Source organism: Lissotriton vulgaris, chromosome 5 (genome assembly GCF_964263255.1).
Source record: "Lissotriton vulgaris chromosome 5, aLisVul1.2, whole genome shotgun sequence".
NCBI classification, from domain to species: Eukaryota; Metazoa; Chordata; class Amphibia; order Caudata; family Salamandridae; genus Lissotriton; species Lissotriton vulgaris.
Genome location: NC_141693.1, coordinates 1,654,126,481 through 1,654,148,312, shown reverse-complemented (window position 1 = coordinate 1,654,148,312; position 21,832 = coordinate 1,654,126,481). Strand labels below are relative to the sequence as shown.

General features: G+C 42.6%; 1 protein-coding gene across 1 annotated transcript in view; it reads left to right on the top strand.

Annotated features, from left to right (window-relative positions):
- The window catches only part of LOC147716912 (acid-sensing ion channel 2-like), a 1,907,803-nt gene that overhangs the window by 1,487,043 nt on the left and 398,928 nt on the right, over positions 1–21,832 (top strand). The window contains exon 5 of the mRNA XM_086923796.1: positions 3,384–3,440. Coding sequence (XP_086779922.1) covers positions 3,384–3,440 — 57 coding nt within the window. The remainder of the gene's footprint in view (positions 1–3,383; positions 3,441–21,832) is intronic.

The following is a 21,832-nucleotide window of genomic DNA, read 5'->3' as shown; positions in this document are numbered from 1 at the left end:
CAGAGCATAAGTATTGATCAGTATCAGCATGGATGGATCAGTTTCTGGGCTATAAAGTGTTTTATAATAACCAGAGAATTCTGTTGAAAAGTCTTTATTCTTAGTTACCGGGGAGTCATCATTACGGATTATTGTTTCAATTTTAACTCATTCTATTTTAACTTTCAAATAGTTTGCTAAAAGCTTCCCTGCTTTATTTTGCCCTTCATAGTATTTAGTGTTTGATCTGAGGAGATAAGATTACGCATTATCTGTGTAAAGTTTCATAAATTCAAGTTTAGTCTTACCTGTTCATCTAAATATGGTCTAGATTTAGATACAAAATAATCTTGTTCTAATAATTTAATATGTTTCAGAATATTTCAAGCTTTTTCTCATAAACACATGACAAAATTAAGTCTCCTGAAGCAGCTTTAAAGGCTTCCCAAAACTTTTGAAAAGATATATCTTGCAATTCATTTAAAAGTCAATATTACTGAATACATTTTTTAAACTGCTCAGTAAAATCACTATCTAGTAAAAGAGCTGTGTTAAAATGCCAATGTTTAATCTTAGGAGTAATAGGAAGCAGTTCGAAATGTAGTGTGACTGGGGCATGATCTGAAATTAATATGGCTCCAATATCTGCATGTAAGCTGTGTTGAGAAAGTGATTTAGAGACAAACTGGTAGTCAATCCTGGATTGGGCAAAAAACAGGACAAAATAAAATGTATATTCTTGCCAGCAAGGATTACTGAACCCCCATTTATCTATAAGACCAGTCTGTTTGATGGTTCTGGTAAATTGTATATAGAAATGGATCTATAACAACCAAATGGCATATGTAATTTACTTGTATGTCCCTAATAAAGTGGCCTACCTGTGGCCCGGGCCTGTAAATTGAATGTTACTAGTGGGCCTGCACCACAGACGGTGCCACCCACTTAAGTAGCATTTTAAACCTGTCTCAGGCCTGCCTTTTGAGAGTGTGTATGTTCAGTTTTAAACTGCCATTTTGACCAGGCAAAATAACCCATTTGCCAGGCCCAAGGTTTCCCGTTTAGTATATATAAGTCATCCCTGGGGTAGGCCCTGGACAGCCCTAATGGCATGGTGCAGTGTTTTTAAAAAGTAGGACTTTTAGGTTTGACATGTCCTGGTACTGCAAGGCCTGCCTCTTCTACAGGATAACATTGAAGTTACCGTATTCCATTTTATAAATGTAATTTCCAAATGGAGACAAGTAACCTCTCCATGTTTGGTGTCTCTGGAATTATAATTTTAAATCCCAATTTAAGGTAGTCAGATTTTAGATTACAGTTTTGAAAATGCAAGTTGGCATTTTCTTACCTTAGCCATTTCATGCCTGCAGCCATTGGCCATCACTGGCAGGATGAGATGGAGGAGCTGAGCCCAGTTCCACTTCCACTTGAATAGGCCGTGTCCTGTCTCCACTCTAAGGGCTGCATACCACCTAGACTTAGTCTGGAGCAAGGGCTAGGAAGGCAGTGCACAAGTGCTCTTTAAAGACATGCCCTAGAAGTGTCTCCCCACTTTAAAGGCACAACTGGATCTCAGACACCACCACTTCAGTACGCTTCTGGACCTGTGTATACAAGTGCCTGGAAGCACAGTTGTGCTGCTACAAGGACTGCCACTCTGTTGGACTGCTGCTCTGAATTAACTGCAGTCTTGCTGTCCTCTTGCCTGGGTGAGGACTGGACCTGTTTCTCTTGAAACCAGAACCCAGAGTGACTCCAAGGACTAGTTGGCTGGCCTCCTGATCTGAAGCCTCAGCGACATAACAGGCTTCCAACAACCTTGCTTCTGCACCGTGACTGTGCAATCTGTGAGCTACTCAACGTGGATTGGACAAAGTCACAAAGGCTCGCATCACCTCGGCAGCTCGTGACATCTACAGAACAGTCACTGCATGACGCATCCTTACTACTGGTCTTCAGCCTCAGTGATGACGATTGACTTTGCATTGCCTTCAGAACCGACGCAACGCAACGCTTCAGCTGTGTGACGCGTCTTCAGTTCCCAACCTTTCAATGCTCTGCAAACCAGAATTTAAGGTACTTTGCTCAGCTGGCCTAACTGGATTCCTGTAGCCAGTCCATGCTCCATGGCAGTCAACCTAAACCTGTGACTTTGTCCCCATCTGGAGCAACCAGATTCCACTGTTGGCACTTTGTGCTTTATAGTACTTTTTTCAATAAAACCTTTAAAATTGAATATCTCCGGTTTGACTAATTGGAATTTTGGTCATTTTGGTCCTGTTTAATTTCTCAAAGAGTATACTCTTTCTCTAACTTGGTGTGGGATCCTTTTTGTATTGTATTTCCACTTTACTACTGTTTGAATTGTTGCACAAATACTTTAAGTTAAGCCTGACTGTTCTGTGCCGAGTTCCCAGAGGGTTGAGCGCAGGTTAATTTAGGCTTGGCGTGTGCCGCATCCTGACAAGGATTGTGTTTGCTGCTTGACCAGGGCTGACACTCCAGTCAACTAACAACCTAATTTCCCACAGAAGGGATATGGATCACCTTTAGATTTGGTGGGGGGAGAGATGAAGGGGTTTCTCCATTAGGAAAAAATGATATACCATGAATAAAAAATAAATAAATAAACAGTCAGTTGCCCATCTTCCTGTTGTGCAAAACAGCACACAAGCAACAGGCAGACTTCAAAGAAATTGCATTAAAAATCACAGGTCAGGTGGCTTGGCTTTACAGGTATATTATAACACCTGATTTAATAATATCAAAAAAGTGTAAAGATATGTGCAGGAGTAGTCATTGAACTCTGTTCATCTTACTTAGCATGTTTGTGAATCGACCACAATTTTAGCTCTGGTTTCAGTAATCCAACTGTATCCATTTTGTGTCATTTTGCTTAGCACATTTTTATTGATTTTCTAAATTAGTTTATGAATATTTAATGTTATCTTTTTGACTATAATGTTGTTTGGTTCTCTTTGAACCTATTATGTATCCCTCTGGGGAAAAGCCAATGTTTGTGCTATAGCTACCAAGGGTTCAGCCGAGTTTTCTGTGAACTGTGTTGTAACCTTACAAGATAGTGCACGAGTTTTGTACGCATGCATTTCTTTTAGATTCCAAGCAAGTGGTTTTGCTACTTTGCCTCACAGCTAAAACTCCTTAGGTTTTAGTACAACTATTGATGTGTGCTATGTCTGAAATACCCGTTACAGCAATTCATTTTGTCGAGAACCCCAGTGTAATGTGGCTCTTTATCCACTTACCAATGGTGTGCATTGTAATCAAGAATAGCTTTAATTGAATCCTGGAGTTCTCTGTTTTAACCTAATCATGTTTAGGAATTGCTCATCTATAATAAATGGTCATATTCTAACCATTACTTGTTTGCTTTCTTGCAGGTGATGCGCCATACTGTACTCCTGAGCAGTATAAGGAGTGTGCAGAGCCAGCATTAGGTTAGTAACTAAAGCACACCACACTGCATAATAAGACATCTAGTGACCCTACACTCAACCCAATGCTGCCCTTTTCCATAGTATTGCATGCCGCCGGCACCTTATAACAATATAACTTCTATCCAGTCAATAGTATTCGGAGCTGTTTGATTTCAATTCCTAGTTTGAAAATATTCAAGGCAGTGATAACTCACGACTTTGTTCTGTGGTAAGAAGTCTAAAGCAATAGCGATTGATAACTATGCACACCGTATAAGATGACACTGATGTTGCTGTCGATGCAGTGGTGCAGCAGATGCTGACATTAAATGTGACTCGTGCCACTGTTGAAGAGGTCCTATTGTTGTGTTATGCTGGGCTTGCAGACAAGGGTGAACCCGAGCCACTCAAACATCAGCCAGTGGCTGCATTCCACTTGAGAGCCACGCACCACACACGGCACAGTGAGTGACGCAGTATCAACTTCACCCGGTGCACAAGCTTTCTCGAAATAATGGTTTATTTCCGCACAATAATAATTCTGTAGCAAGGTTCTCCCCCTTGCAGGGAGGTAGAGTGCAGAGGGAAGGGGTGCAGGGGCTAGATTTACAAGGAGGGTTGGGACAGCAAAGGGAATAGCAGAGCTGCAGGTGAGAGAGGGTGTGAGGCAGGACTGGGTAGACCTCGCCAGGCATGGTCTGGCATCAAGTTACTTTTCCTGTGCATTTTGCTACTCTTTTCACGTGACCGTTTTCTTAAAGGAAAGTGCAACTGTCCACCAAATTATGGTTTTGTCCTTTACGGTTTTGTGTCTTTGACAAGGAATAAACTATGTTGTCTATTTTTTGCTTTGGCACTTTTAGACACTTTCTACAGTAACACTTGAGAGGTTTATTTACCACTCTCACGTATTACATGGGCACTGTGATTAGCAGCGCTGGGAGTAAAGAGGTGCTGCACTGCGCATGACAGCCTGGGCGTTCTAGACAAGTCATGTGCAATTTTAGTATTGCTTTCCTGTGTCCAGACTGGCGTGGAAAAACATGGAGAGAGGGCAATGCCGGAACTCTAAGGGGGAGGCAATTTGTCCCTGCTTTATACCTGCAACCCACATCAGTGTCCTTTTAATGTGAGTGTTACCAACCAGAGATATTTAAAAATGAACCCAATACTGCAAGATTACCCAACGTTTGAAATTGCACCAATACCAACAACCATTCACAGCAGCAGGGCATAAGGTAGCTCCTGACCCATTGTGTATTTTCAGTGCAACATTGACATACCATGCATTGGCGAAGCTAAACGATCTGTTTTACAAGTCAACATGTCTTCATTAACTGGTATGTGTGTAAGGGGGCATTGTAAAGGGATGAGTGAATGCAACAAGGTACCGTGTGAGTGGAAGGATGAGTGAAGGAGGAGTACATGTATGATAAGGGATTGAGTGCTTAATGTCACCAGTTGGTAACCAACTTCCATTTGTGAACCAACTCTGTGTGCTTTACCAATGCTTGTTCTTCTTGTGTCTATGCAGGCTGTGCTGATTTAGCTGACCCTGGTGAATAAACAGCTTAGTAGCAAAGTGCCTTAAAGATATTCAATGCATAATTTCACTATACAGTGATTTACCATGAGGTATGCTGAATAACCTAAGTCTTATGTGCACTTGTACTCATTCAGAACTTAAGGCCGTTCCATGGACACTTCTAAAGTGTAAGGGTGGTCTTCAAGTGGGTCAAACAATACATCCCTTTAACAACCTATCCCAATGGCTGATGTCACATGAGGGATGCTCTTGTGTCTCTGTGGGTAGCAAAGGTGCGCCATGATGCAGCCAAGATAATACACCCCTTCAGCAATCTGGCACTTCATCAAAACAACATAGTGGGCCAGTCAAGGGCATGAATAGTGCAGTGGGTGAAACAACCTCACTGCATTCCGGTTCATATACTATGCTTCTGGCCCACCATTGTAAGTTTGAGGCCATGGTTTGGGACAGGATTGCTGAGGCCATTGATCTAGGGACTACTCTTACAGCACACCTCGCACAACAATATACTGTGTCTTTATAATCCTACACCTAGGTAGCTGGCGACCGCTTTAGCTGTGGCCAATCTCTGCATCAGTTGGCATTTGAGGAAAGCCACTATACCCGATTTTTGGGATTGGCTTACTTAATTGGCAAGGGTAGCCGCATGAAAAAGCGTAATTTATGGGGTTTGAGACCAATTGTCTGTCGGTCTTGCAAATATAGAACCCTTACCTCCGGTCAAGAACTTGAACGCTGAATGACTAAACTGCCTACCCTTAGTACACTTTCCATTCTCACATATTGCAGGCATGGGTACTCCCTGAAATACCCCCTCATATCTGGCTCTCCTTGAGTCTCTTTCTCTCTCTTATGGACGCGCTAACTATACTTGAAAGGTATTGAGTGTCGCTTTATTGGTATGGGTGTCCTTTGTATTTTAAAATCCTAACCGTGATGAACGAGCATACAGATTTCATTCCCAGTTTTGGTGTCTGTGTCACCTCATTTTACCATTAACACCATTCATATTTAGCTTATGCCCTAGAAAGCTAGCTGAATAGTAATACTTACAATTGTCTGCTTGAACACCGTATTTTATTCATAACTGCATTTTGACATTTGGCGAGCTAAAACAGAAAAATAGAAACTTTACACTCTCTGAGAGCTGCAGAGCTACGTGTAGTGATTACATCAGCAAGGCCATCCTGTCTTGAATGAGTCTGGCTTGGAGAAAAGTAGAAATAGTTACATGTGCTTGCTTAGCATACGCTTTTGCAAAAGGGGCTTTGGTGGTGTTCTCTAGCAGCAACATATAAGATCTGCATGGGGTGGCCTCTCCATAGGTGCTCATTGGACACAAAGGTATAAAAAAGATGGTAGAATTAGGGAGGTGTGGCACACATGGGACTGATTGATGAGGGGACATGCAGAAGAGCCTATACCTGATTGCAGATTGATAGCTTTCTAAGGTATGCAGGGTAAACTGACATGGAGTGAATAATAGATTTCTAGACAAATAGCACTCAATAAATAACCATATGCATTTAACAATACATGGTAAAATACAGCTATTGTGCGTCTCTGTTGTTTTGTGAACCCGGGTTGGGCTTTATATTCGCCATGCCACCTGCAGATAAGAGATACTCTGATAGGGTTGTCGGAATCCTAAAACACCCTATGTAAAATACCATAACTCATTAGAGAGAGGAGTGAGAGACATCTTCCAGTTCTCATTTTCTCCAAAGAGGGTGTGATACGGACTTTCCCTCTTGGGGTTTTGGCGATCTACCTGGTATGCTCCTCCCAAAAACAGGGATCATGATAGTACATACATCGTCTATCTTGGTTTCTCCACTTTATTTTCTTTTAGATGGTAAAGGCTTGACCATACCTTTAATGTGTTATCTTAATGGTGGTTGACTCTGTGCACTTTACCACTGCTAGCTAGTGCTAAAGCACTTGTGATCTCTCCTTTAAACATGGTAAAATTAGCTTACCTCCAATTGGCACATTTAATTTACTTGTAGGTCCTTGGTAAAGTGGTACTACATGTATCGAGGGCCTGCAAATTAAATCCTACTAATGGGCCTGAGGCACCTATTATGCCACACTCTTAAGCAGCCTTTTAAAATGTGTCCCAGTACTTTCAGTGCAGCCTGTTTGTGTAGTTTTAAAACTTGGACATGTACTTTTACATTTTGCATGTCCTGAAAGGGAAAAACTCTCAAATTCATTTTTTACTATTGCAAGGTCTACCTCTGCCACAGGATAACTTTGGATTACCTTATTACATTTAATAAGTGATCACTTTTGTGTGGGAGCAGGTAGGAAGTTCATGTTTGGTGATTGAAGAATTGTGAGTTGATCTCGTTAATGGTGAAATCGGAGTTTAAGTCACAATTCTGAAATGCCACTTTTATATCATTGACATTTTATTGTCCTAACCATTTGGTGCCTGTTTCCTGGGTAGTTGGCCTTGGTGTATGTCTTTAATCTCCACTAAAACATCCTGGAGCTCCTCCTTCTCAGCGAGGGGGTTGTAGCCCGCACTATGACTAGGTTCGTAGTGCGAGGAGATCCCCTTTAATGAAGTATGCCACCTTTGGGTGTGTTACATTCCAATCACTTTATCTCTTTCTCCTTCTCCTTTAAGTGCATGGTTATGTTTTCTTATGTGTTCTATGTTCTGAACAGAACTTTCCTCATGTAACATTCTGCTCTGAATTGTCAGTTGTATCCTGATGCTGTTGTACTAAGTCCTTATGCTCTGCTGAGAAATAAATCTCTTTTGGATATACATTTTCCCTGGATTATTACAAAATTTGGCGACGAGGCTTTTTCACTCCTGCCATTACCAGCAGAGGAGCGGAGTTTGGACCCATTTCATTCATTTTCTTCATTATTTTAGAACAAAATTGGATCTGTTTGCTCTTTTTATTTTTTCTGACCTTGGAACCGTCTTTTTCTACTTCACTACGATGTTCCCTGGAGGTATATCTGGATTTCATTATATTTTGGCTTTTTCTTTGTGACTTTGCCGCTTTGCATCTTTCAAAGTTTTGACTGTACCTTTACGAAGCCGCGCTGCTTCGAATCTTCACGAACGGACCTGCTCTTCGTAGAATCTTCTCACGTCATAAATCCTCACTGACGTGTTTGCCGACAGAGCCTCCGTTGAAAACAAGGGACTACGTCTTCACGCAAGTGCGTCTTTTGTTTCCCTAACAACGGAAGCCACAAGCGCTACGTCTTCACGCAAGTGCGTCCTTTGTTTCCCTAGCAACGGAAAGCCACAAGCGCCATTACGCGCTGCTTGCTTTCTAACAACGGAAGTCAGAAGCGGCATTACGCGCTTATGTGTTGTTTATTTCTTAACAACGATATCTTGGAAACAAGCTGTGAGAAACGACGCTACGATCACAGAGCGACTTGCTAGTATTTCACAGCTACGATCACAGAGCTACTTGCAAATATTTACACTGAAATATTTCTTTCACCAATATTTACATTTTAAACTTTCTCTCCAACAGTAATTTCTGTAACTCGAATTTGGAGTATATTTACTTAGACACATTTTATTTATTTTAATTTATTATTTCTTTCTTTATTTTAAACATTACAATTATTTTTCATAATGCAATTTGATCCTCCATCTAAATTTCTTCAAACCAAAGGTGATCCACCTATACCTTGGTCCAGATGGAAGGAAGAATTTTTTAATTACATGCGTGCTATTGATGGAGAACGCATGGGTGCTGAGAGAAAGAAAAGTATCCTTTTACATTGTATTGGGTCTGAAGGGCAAGAAATTTTCAGAAATTTACCGCAATTAACAGTTCCTACTGGAAGTGGAGATACTTTAAATGTCTACGTTGAGGCTTTAAATAGACTTGAGAAAAGATTCAAACCTACTGCTAACATTGCCCTAAATCGTTTTAAATTCTATACTAGGGCACAAAAACAGGATGAATCTTTTGATGACTTTTTGACTGCATTGAGAGCATTATCCATACATTGTAATTTTGGAGCAATGGCTGACGAAATGATTCGAGACCAAATAATTGTGCATGTTAAAAACAAAAAGACTCAAGATAAACTATGGTGCTTGGGTGATCCCAATTTAGAGGAAACAATTGCTATTGCCAAATCTACAGAGTTATCTGAAAAATGGATGGATATTGTTGTCAAACAAAGTTCTTCTTCTAATAAAACTACAACAGAAGAAGAAGTATGCATTGTCAAGCCAAAAGGAGACAACAAAATGTTTTCTTCTGCTCTAAAAGGGAATAAAAACTTCTACATGGGGAGCAATAGGAAAACAGAGTTTAATAATAATTTAGTTTGTTTTAGATGTGGGAGCAAATCCCATATTGCTTAATTTCAGGGGTGTCCTGGTTTGAATAAAGAATGTAATGTTTGTGGGAGGATTGGACATTTTGGCAATGTTTGCAGGGAAAAACGTTTCAATAATCAATCTCGAATGGGACAATCACGACCATCTTCTAGTAACTTTACTCCTGCAAAAGTCTCCTCTATCACAAATATAGAAGAAGATACACAGGTTTTAGATAGAGGTTATGTTGTCTCTATTGTACACTCAGGCCGTGTAATGCTTACTTGTAAGAAATCACCTAAATGTATTTTTAATATTTTTGCTGTTCAAGTAGAACTTATGGTGGATTCAGGGTCGCCCTGGACCATTATTACCAAGGAATATTTTAAAGAAAAATTACTTGGTGTATGTGATATGGCTAATATGGAATTACCTGATATTCTAGCAGATGATTTTAATGGTGGTAAGATTGATGTAGAAGGTTACTTTAGGGTACCGTTAGCTTTCAGAAGTAGAATGGCTCATATCAAATTGTATATTGCTGCTAAAGGTGTAAATGTTCTTGGATGGCATGATTAATGGGAGCTTGGCATCACACTAAATCCACGTGCCAAAGATCCTGTGTCATTATGCAGTGATCAAGATATGCTAAATAGTGAACAAGAGATGATTAATGTTATCTCTTCTGGTTTTGAAGAGAAGAAGAATATGTCCTTTTGGAGCAAGAAATTTGACAATGTGTTTTGTGATCAGTTAGGTAAATTGAAGAATTTCACACATAAAATTGTACTTAAGGATGGAGCGCTTCCAGTCAAACAGAAATTAAGAGGTGTTCCTCTTAATGTTAGAGATGAGTTGAAAGAAATGTTGAATGAGTTGCTGAGTGAGAACATTATTGAAGCCATTGAGTCCTCTGAATGGGTTTCCCCCATTGTTCTCGTGCGTAAACCTGACCAAAAATTGAGGGTCTGCATTGATTTAAGAGCTCTCAATGCTAACATTGTTATTGACTGCCACCCTCTTCCTAACATTAATGAGCTTGTCTCTCTTTTTGATGGTGCGCAGATATTTTCTACTTTAGATCTTAGGTCCGCGTATCATCAAATTGAACTTGCAGAAGAATCTAAAAAATATACAGCTTTCATCACTCCCATGGGTTTATTCCAGTACAGAAGAATGCCTTTTGGGCTAGCTTCTGCTGCTTCTGTATTCCAGCGAGTTATGTTCCAGATTTTCAGGGATCTTGATTCTTTCGTCAAATGTTTTCAAGACGACATATTAATTTTCTCTAAAAATGATATTGACCATGTTGTGCATTTGGATGCAGTCTGTAAAAGGCTTGAACAATATGGTCTTACTCTTAAAGGGCATAAGTGCAAATTGTTTCAGAAATCTGTAGAATATTTGGGCCATACATTATCTGGAGAAGGCCTTATTCCAAAAAAATCCAATGTTGAGGCTATTCTTAATGCTCCACCTCCGGTAAATAAGGATCAACTTCTTTCCTTTTCAGGAATGTGCGAGTACTACAGTAAGTTTGTGGTGAATTTTGCCACTAAAATGGAGCCATTGAGAAAATTACTGAGGCAAAATAATGCATTTGAATGGGAAGATGAACAGGAAAAGGCTTTTATGGAAATTAAAAAAGATATTGTAAATTCCCCAACGTTAAAGCCTTTTAGAATTGGCAGGACATGCATTATCACCACGGATGCAAGTTTGTATGGCTTGGGTTGTGTGTTATCACAAACAGATGGCAGATTGGAATGGAATGTTGCGTTTTCCTCTAGAACGTTGAATGAGACTGAGCGCAGATATGCAGTCATTGAGCGTGAATTGCTTTCATGTGTTTGGGCAATTGAACACTATAGAATTTACATTTGGGGTAGAAAATTCATTCTGCGAACAGATCATAAACCCCTATTGAACATTCTTTCAGCTGGAGGTGGCTGGAATTCCACAGCAAGAATTGCACGCCTTGCATCTAGGTTACAGGAATACAATTTCACAGTGGAATACATACCTGGAAAAAAAAATGTCACTGCAGATTGCCTTTCACGTCTTCCTTGTGTGGATAGCCAGAATAGTGTAAATGGACTTGTAGAGTCTGATTGTGTTTTAAGCCTTTCTGATGTTGTTTCTCCTCATTATCAAGATATTTCTGAAGAGTTTTGGTTGAAGTGTCAGAATGAGGATGAAAAATTTGTTTTGCTGAAAAGATTCATTCTAGAAGGTTGGCCTGATAAAAACTGTGTCAAGGATGAGTTACTTCCATTTTATAAAGTTATGGAGGAACTAGGTTGTGAAGGGGATTTGATTTTCAAGGCGGGTAAGTGTGTCCCACCTAGCGGAGTACAGGAGTTGATATTGAAACTGGCACATAAAACTCATCCAGGTATATCAGCTATGAAGCGTTTAATTAGATTACATTTTTGGTGGCCAGGCATGGACAGGTATGTGGATCGTACTGTCAGGGAGTGTACTGAGTGTTGTTCCAACGATAAAATGCTTAGATTACATGTTCCTCCTCTTAGGACAGTGAAATGGCCCGAATTACCTTGGAATAAAATTGCATTCGACATCTTAGGTCCATTCTATATTCTGCCGGAGTCTTCACGTTTTGCTTTGGTCATCATAGACTATCATTCTAAATGGCCAGAAGTTAAGTTTGTGGCAAAAGCAACCTCTGAGGCTGTCATTACATTTTTTAAGGAAGTGTTCTCTAGAGAAGAGTGCCCTTCTGTTTTGATTTCCGATAACGGTGTACAGTTAGTTTCATCAGAAATTAAGTCTTTTTTGAAGAATTGTAACATCAGGCACATTCAAACTTCTCTCTATGAGCCACATGAGAATGGTCAAGTAGAAAGGTTTAATAGGGTTCTCAAAGGTTTTGTTACGGATTCCATAAAGGAAAAAGGTAATTGGTTAAATACACTCAGGGAAAAGCTTTGGTGTTACCGGATCACACCTCACACCACTACAGAGATTAGTCCTTTTAGATTGCTCAAAGGTAGAGATCCTGCTTCTTCGATTTGTCCTTGGTGGTTTAAGGAGAAGTGTAGGGATTTGACTGATAATAGGGTTGACATTCAGAGTGTTGCTAATAAGATTTGTGACAAGCAAAATAAGTCAGCTTTGTGGTACAACAATAAATGGAAAACAAGGGTGCATGAATTTGAAATTGGTGATTGGGTCAGGATCTTGAAACCATTTATGGTAAGCAAGGGAATGAGTAAGTATGGAAGGCCCATTCAGATTAAGAAAGTTTTTAATAATACTGTTGTCACTCAGGATGGCAAAATTTGGAATGTGAGTAAAGTAGCTAAATGTCCTTCTTTTCAAGATGCTCAATTAAAAAGCAACCAATGTCAAAGTGACTATTCGAATGTAAGCATTGGGTCTGAACAGTTTTCTGACACTGTGGCATCAAGGGTTAAAGATGATGTACGTATCAGAAGAAGACCTAATTCTTTGCAAGACTATGTCTAATCTTTCTTTTCCATTTTTCTTATTTTTCATATAAGGGAGATGTGTTACATTCCAATCACTTTATCTCTTTCTCCTTCTCCTTTAAGTGCATGTGACTGGTTATGTTTTCTTATGTATTCTATGTTCTGAACAGAGCTTTCCTCATGTAACATTCTGCTCTGAATTGTCAGTTGTATCCTGATGCTGTTGTACTAAGTCCTTATGCTCTGCTGAGAAATAAATCTCTTTTGGATATACATTTTCCCTGGATTATTACAGGGTGGTTGAGGGGATTTGTCCTAAGAAAGGGACACTCCAAGACCTCATCATTGGATTAGCAGACCAAGAGGCCCTCTTTGTAATTCACTTAGTGTATTTCTCTCGGACAATATCACAATAGGGAGCCTATGTGTTGGAAGGATGGGTCCTCCTGACTTGATGAGAGGGGCTGAACTTTCCCCTGTCACACTTGCACTTCAAAGACACTGCCTCAGCTTACACACAAAGAACTTCACATTAGCCTATTGTGACAGCAGACAGACTGGGACCAGGGTCGGGAAGTAGGAAATTCCTAACACCTCTCTGAGGGGAAAATGCCAGAAGTTTCTTCCCCTTTAAAGGAGGCAACACAATCGGGCTCTCAGACTCTCTGTTTAGATCACTTCTGGACCTGTGGAAGGCTCAGAAGAAGGATGCTCTGCTGCTGCTGAATAGACTGCCTTGTTGCCCTGCTGCCTGAGGAAGGACGACTTGGCCTGCTCCTTGAACTCAGAACAACCAGAGTCACTCCAAAGGCTTGCTGACAGGCCTCCTGTTCTGTGCTAAAGGGACATAAGCTCCAGAGACCGGCCCTGCATCTGCCCAACTGCCCAACTTCCCAAACTCAACTAGCCAGCCTGTGCCTTGCTGACGGCCTCTGATGGAGCAAGTCCTGATCCCCAGGAGGTTCTCCCCAGGTCCTAGACACTTGGGCCATGATGAAGTACACTCTATCGCTATCCAACTGAGGCTTCAGAACTGACACAGCACAATGCAACCCATCGCAGGACCTCACATCTACGCCCTCGCAGCGCCTCAAGAAAACCAATGCAGAACAGTGCAGTTTGGAACAGGAACTCATATCACAGCCTTCGCAGCACCTCATTGCAGCACTTCATCTGACCCAATGCACTGTGACTCAATGCGGACCCAAGGACAGAAGGTGCAGTCTTCATTGGGAATAACATGGTCCCTGTATCCAGCCTCTACTTCATTGCGTTCGGCCTGAACTTGTAAGCTTGCCCCTTTCTGGCATGACCAGATAACCACAGTTAGCTTTGTTCTTTTAGGCACTATACTTACGTTACGAATAGGAAATTGCATATCTCCAGTTATACTGATTGTACTTTTGTCGTTTTGGTGTCAAAACATTTATTAAATAGGATATTATTTTTATAATTGATGTGTATTATTTCTTGTGTAGTGTTCTCACTTTATTACAGTTTGTGTGCTGCATAAATACTTTACACATTGCCTCTAAGTTAAGACTGACTGCTTTTCTGCCAAGCTACCTCAGGGCAAAGTGCAGTTTAATGTAGTGACTGTCTGTGGTTCATCATGACCAGGACTGTGGCTCTTGTTTGAGAAGGGCTCACATCACTGTCTACCAACAACCCAATTTCTCATGTTTGAATTTTTATATATAGTTATCAGTATCTCTACCTTCATATAAGTAGTCCTTGAATGTTGTAAACACTGGCACTAGTAGGTTTGGAAAGCTGCGTCAGTTTCAGGGTTCCTGGCTTGCTTTTGGCACTCAAATGCACAAAAGTTGAAGGGGCAAATTATTATTATTAATTAAATTTATAACGCGCACAGCTACCCTAGACAGGGTTTCCCGGCGCAGACATGTCTACTACTGCAGACTGAGTGGACGGCAAGCTAGTCACTGAGGGAAAAGCCAGGTCTTAAGATCTCGCCGAAATTTAAGGTAGAGAGATTCATGTTTCATGAAAGTAGGAAGAGAATTCCATAATCTTGGGCCAAGAAATGAAAAGGAGCGACCTCCCATCTTAGTAAGTCTACTACTAGGTGTTATGAGATTGCCTTGGGTGGCTGAGCATAAAGACCAGGAAGGGACATATGGATGGACAAGCTCCTGAAGATAAGCTGGAGCGGTCCCTTGCTTGATTTTAAAGAACAAACACAGGGTCTGAAATTGAATGCGACTATCAATGCGGAGCCAATGTAAGTCCCAAAGGAACGGAGAGATGGATACTTTCCTTGGGATATGACATAGGAGACAAGCTGCGGAGTTCTGCTTGCAAATTGCCTGATCACTAACAATCACTTGAGGTAGCATACAAAGTCATTGTTTTTCACCCATTGAGCCACTCTAAACAGAGGGCCTGATTCATAGTTTGGCAGATGGCGTAAAGACAGATGGAGTGGCGGAGGACTTTTGGTCAGCACCCCTGCCTGCAAAATATGTAGAGCTGGAAACTGTTATGTTATGTTATGTTAAATCTGCTTGTATAGCGCATGGCTACCCCAGCAATGGGGCGTCCCAGCGCTGCGGACATACCTAGATACCAGACAACACAACAGGGAGATTAAATGGAGGAAAACAGCCAAGTTTTAATTTGTTTGCGAAACAGAAAGTGGTTAGAAGTGGCCCGAACCGTAAGTGGGATCGAGTTCCACAGTTTCGGCGCCAGATACCTAAAAGCGCGACCGCCTGCTCTGCATCTATGGATCTTGGTCATGCGTGCCAAAGATAGATCAGCCGATCTGAGGGCACGCGTAGGGACATAGAAGGAGCAGAGTCCCTGCAGGGTTTTTGGACCAGTGCCATACAGGATTTTATGGGTGAGACATAGGCTCTTAAACTGGATACGTTGTTTAATCGGCAACCAGTGTAGCCGGTGAAGAATAGGCGAAATATGGCATCTTTTTGGCAGCCCAAACAGAATGCGAGCTGCAGCATTCTGAGCTCTCTGCAACCTATGTATCACTGCCTGATTAGAACCCAGCATCAAAACATTGCAGTAGTCTAGATGGGATAAGACTAAAGCCTGGATTATAATCTGACGGACACAAGGCTCAAAGAAGCCAAGAAAAGGTCTCAGAGAGCGTAGGCGACCATAACAGTTGCCTGCCACTCTCTTAGCGTGGACTTCCATGGAGAGTGAATTGTCTAACATCACGCCCAGATTTTTGACAACCTCTTTGGGAGCGGGAGGACGGCCCAGAGTTGGCGGCCACCAGTGTTCATCCCATTTCTGAGTATCTTTCCCTACCAGAAGTATCTCCGTTTTAGCAGAGTTAAGCTGGAGATAGTTCTGTGCTAGCCAGTTTGATATGGCTAAGATATCTTCCTGGAACTTCGCTTGGTCAGCCCCTATGTCTTTGGAAAAGGTGAAAATGAGTTGTGTATCGTCCGCATAAGATTGTAATTTGATGTTCCGATCTCGAGCCAACATGGCCAAGGGGCGGACGTACACATTAAACAGTGTGGGGCTGAGCGCGGAGCCCTGCGGGACTCCATACTCCAGGGGATGTATGCTGGATGAGTACGGCGGGGCATGCACTTGGAAGGAGCGGTCAGATAGAAACGACGCGAACCATTCCAAGGTGCTCTCCCTAATTCCGATCTCCCACAGTCTTGCAAGCAAGATCTTGTGGGAGACCGTATCAAAGGCCGCACTCAAATCCAGTAGAACCAGGGCTGATGTCATGCCCTGGTCCTGCCCCTCCCTCAGATGTTCTGTGACGGCAAACAGAGCAGACTCTGTGCTATGCCTAGCACGAAATCCATTCTGAGATTCATCCAAAACTCCATTCGACTCCAAATATGTAGTTAGAATGTAGTTTACATGGGCCTCCATCACCTGGGAAAGGTAGGGAAGCAAGGAGATGGGTCTATAGCTGTCCGGTCTGGTGGAGTCTAATGAAGGTTTTTTTAACAGGGGAACCACTTTAGCATGTTTCCAGGATGAAGGAATGATGGTCGACTGAAGTGCGTTGTTAATTAACTTCAGTCCTTCCCGCAGAATGGGATCCTGGAATAGTCTGAACAGTTCTGGCTTAACAGGATCTTCCGGGGAGCCTGACTTTATTTTTTTTATCAGGGAGTCCATTTCCGTTTGCTCGATAAGTGGTAGGTATTGTAGTGCACAAGGCATGTCAGCAGGACCCTCCAAATTGGGATGTACAATGGGTCCCTCTGACATTAGGGATTTATAGATCCCTTTGACTTTGTCTACAAAGAAACAGGCCAGCTCTTCACATTGTGTATCAGATATAATGAGATTACCAGGACCCTCCGGAGTTTTGGTCAGATCCTTTACTAGGGAAAAAATGGTTTTGGAGCGGTTAGTACTGGAGTTGATCAGATTTGTGTAATATTCAGCTTTTGATCGTTTTATAAGTTTATGGTATGCTTTAGTAGCTACTCTGAAATTGGTTTTAGCTAGGTGGTCGTAAGACCTCCTCCATAAACGCTCCAGTTGTTTGCATTGTTTTTTCTTTATTGTAAGAGCCTCGGAATACCATGGATGAGTTTGGCCCCGTCTAGGCCTGATGCATTTCATAGGAATGAAATGATTCAGTGATTCCTCTATCCACTCTCTATAGGCTGTATCAGCCTTATCTAGATTGCTCGGCCAAATAGGGCACGAAGTCTGGAGTCTGGCTGCAAACTCTATGTTGTCGAGTTTGTTCCAGGGGCGTCTTCGCAGCAGAGGTGGGGGCTTTTCCCTGCTTCTAACTGGTATCTGAATTGAGATGAAAACCGGGAAATGATCCGTCCAACTCAGGGGGCTGGGAGTGGAGACAGAGGCTTCCTGGATGTTCGTGAACACCGGGTCCAATAAATGGCCTGCCATGTGTGAAGGCCCCTCGACCAGCTGGTTGAACTGGCACGCCTCCATGTCTCCCAGAAACCTCAGTATGGCGGGAGATTCTCGACATTCAAGATGAAGGTTAAGGTCCCCTAAAACACTGAAGTTTTAGGGGACCCGGTGGACATCTCTATACATTTGCTGAAACCACCATGATGGTGGTTTTGTCAATGTAGAAAAAGTTTGATGTTTGGCTCCTTTGAACACAATGGCTGCCTGTCAAATGCCAGCAAAGTGTTTTATTTTTCAAAAACAATCTCTTAAAGTGGGAGTTTGCTTTTCAAAAAAAAAAATACAATGACAAATGGGAGTTTTTTCCCTTGGTGTGGGAGTAATTTTTCCTTACTGTTTCTAACTGCCAGAAAATACCTGGAGTTGACAAACAGTTAATAAGAAGCCATCCAACAATTCATTTCAATATTGTGGCTTACCTCTGAAGACTCCTTCTCTATCGGGCTGTTGAAGGAAGCTTTGCACTCTATTGGCATACGATTTGCAGTATGCCAGAATCAAAATCGGGTACTCAGACCTTGAGTTTGTGGGTAGGATACTCTGTCACCATCACCACAGAGTACCCAGTCCGGCAAACTCTAAATCAGCCTTAGTGGCCCGCTAATGCTAATCAGTGCTCACCCTGCTCCTAATGGGAATAGTCCATTCTGAACCTTGGTCATCTCACCCATTCACCCTGTGGCCCACTGCTTTTATACTTGGGAAAATTGAGATTCACACTCACCGAATCTCACTGACTTACCTATGCTCATGGGGCCACCAAATGTTCCATTATGACAAACAGTGATGAAGTTAGCACAGTATCATCTATTATGCAGCATGACTGTATTATGTAGTTAAGCCGTGCCTCCTTTAGAGCTAGTACACTCTAAAACATATCAAAGGTGCATTTCTTGATTGTGGGCAAATGATTGGTTTTGTTTGAATGCTGCAGCGCTTTAATGAGATATGGAAATTAGCCACATTGTTGCTGTGTTTCTTCAACCAAGGTTAAAATTGTGATGTTTTAATTTAAGAAATCACACATAGGAAGAGGTAATCAATAGTTTGACAATGTTAGCGTATGATATGTTTGAATTTGTGATTTCAAAATTCAGACACTATGCTTGATATAAAGGCCACAAAAATTTCACTAAGATTCATTGTTTGCACTCCCTTTTCCAAATCATGGTCTGACGCATAGTTTCTATCAGAATATCTGCTGCATATGTCGGGCTACTCCTGCCTAATCTGCCATCTATATTATTAAAAGGATTTTTGGACCCCTGGCAAAATTATATGTTGTCATTTGGCACATTTTCCACACTAACAACGCTCTTTCTGATGCATGATATATAAATTATGCACCCTGGTGCAGTTATTTGTGGTGGTGCTGGAAGAATACAGTTGTCTTCAAGCAGCACCACCAAGTGTATTACTGTAGGATGAATATTTTGGGGGAAGAGCTTGGAAGAGGAGATCTCAGACTCTGTGGACACTCAACAACTATGCTGTTTAAGACCTGGTATAAATATCTGTTACCAAAATGACAATATGAATTTTGCTGTCATTCTTTGCTGAATATTACGTTTTTTACGAGCATTCTTACAATGCTTACATTGTACTGCTCGAGTTCTACAAAAGTCCTTGTCAGGGTGAGGCACAAGCCAGGGCTAAAATTAGGAGACAGGTGTGTAAAGCTTTTAAAAACATCAACACATTATATAAGTAAGACCGAACACACACTAAAAATCCAACTCCAATTTATAAAAAATAGATTAAATTTTTATGAACAAATAGACACCAAAACAACAAAAAATTCAATTTAGGGAACCGTAGATATGATTAAAAACATTTGGCGACAATTGGGGACATCGGGTCGCGCTTGACTGGGACAAAGCCAAAGTTTGATGCCAACTGTGATGGATCCCTAGTCAGATACACTAAGCTGGAGGGTTTGGTCAAAATCTTACCTTAATACTAGTTTTTTCCCTCGACATCGAGCGAGGCAATTTGTCAGGCCGGTTTTGGTGAGGGTTCTACGAGGCCCTGGTAAAAACCTGGAAGTCTGGAGCTCCAGAGCTTTCAGCGGCATGAACCTGAAATCCAGGCCAGATCATGGTTGAAGGTAGCTGGCTTGATTCTTGATGTCAGGTCGGTCACCTTATGGAGCTTTTTCCAATAGTTGCTCCGAACTTCTCCAAACTTCTGGAACTTCTTCCTGAAGCTCCTCTTGAGGGCTCAAAGTGTCCAAAACACAAATCCAAGGGTCTCTTAAATGGTCCTTGGGAAGTCTGGACTACTATTCCCATGATGCACCTGACCAAATCTATTAAAGAATACTGTTAATACGCCAGGATGGGTACTCTTGTTGGAGATGATGCAGCTAGGCTTGGTTATCCTGTAGCTTGCAGGTAGCCCACACCATAGAATATTTGATTCAGGCATAGTCCCACACTGCGCAGCAGGTGCAGTCTGGGTGAGTGCAGTCCTCTTGGTGCAGGCCAGGGAGTCATCAGGGCAGTCTTTCTTCTTCTTGTCTCTTCAGGCAGCAGATGAACCTCTCCCATATTTTTTCACAGTTTATGTGCATCAAGCACAGGGCGCCCCTGATCAATGGGATCTAGGGTGCCACCCAGGTGTGGCCTAGTGCTGTCCCAGAAAGCACTATTATCTCAAAATCCAACATGGAAGACATCTCTCTGGAGTTGCTGGTGTGGCTAAATTTTACTAACATTCCCCTTCCACCCCTCTCCTTAATCTAGTTGCTGAGGCTCCTATATAGCTGGCTTTTGCCAGATGTGGGTGTTAGCCTGTGCTGTCCTAAAGTGTCAATCTACCTTTGAAGACCCATTTTGCACCCCCTTCCTGCCTTTTGGCTTCTGCAGCCAAAGTTCTCCATACACAGGAAACCCATTGCCTACTCTGAAAGTACACTTCACACCCTCCACCATCCATATATGACAGGAGTTCCCGCACGCAGCGTCCGCGCCCAATCCGCGCCGAAGGTGCGCCAAAGGTAAGCCCGTCTACGCCCGTCCGCGCCTGGACCGCGCCCAGCGCCAGACCCCCTGCCCCTCGCGCCGCCCAGCCCTCCCGCATCACCTACGATGCCGCCTCCCTCCTAGCCCTTAACCCCGGCCGCGCTCCCAACTGCGTCCAAGCCGCCCCTGGACACACCCAGGGACCTTTCTCCTGCGTCACCTGCAAATTCAGCGGCACTGTCAACATCTCCGCTACGCCCACAGCACAAATCCCCGACCCCAATCACCTTCAATGCATCCTTCTCAACACCCGATCCGTCCACAGACATGCCATCGACCTTTGGAATCTACTAGACACCATTTCTCCGGACATCGCCTTCCTGACAGAAACATGGATGAATGCTTCCTCCGCACCCGACATCACCATTGCCATCCCTGAAGACTATAAGATCACTCGCAAAGACCGTACCAGCCACACAGGAGGAGGAATCGCGATCGTCCATAAGAAATCAATCCGCATCTCTACCAGCTCTGACGCCAACCTCGCCAACTCCGAACACCTCCACTTCCAGATCCACATCGACCCCAAGACCACACTTAGAGGCACCCTCCTCTACAGACCACCAGGACCCCGCGCAAAATTCAGTGAAGACATCACAGACTTCATCACCCCACAAGCGCTCCCTTCCATAGACTACATCCTTTTGGGAGACCTCAACTTTCACCTTGAAAAGAGCCACGAACGAAACACCACCACCCTCTTGGACAACCTCGCCAACCTCGGACTTAAACAACTAGTCACTTCCCCCACCCACATCGCAGGTCACACTCTCGACCCCATCTTCACCTCCAGCAATCATGTCTCCTTCAGCCACACTACGGAGCTCCTCTGGACTGACCACAGCTGCGTTCATTTCACCTACAACAAACCAAAACCCAACATCCACCTCCAACCTACCCTGCAAAGAAACTGGAACAAAATCACCACGGACCAAATCTCCGCATCGCTCCTTCAAAACACCCCAGCCCTCTCTTCTAACGCTAACGAAGCCGCCGCCAACCTCACCCTATGGTTATCCAACACCGCCGACACCTTAGCTCCACTGAAAAAACGTCAAAGTAAACCTGGCAGCAAGAAAGCCTCATGGTTCAACGATGATCTCAAGAAGTCCAAGAAACTCTGCCGTTCCCTTGAAAAGGCCTGGAAAAAAGACCCAACCACCAGC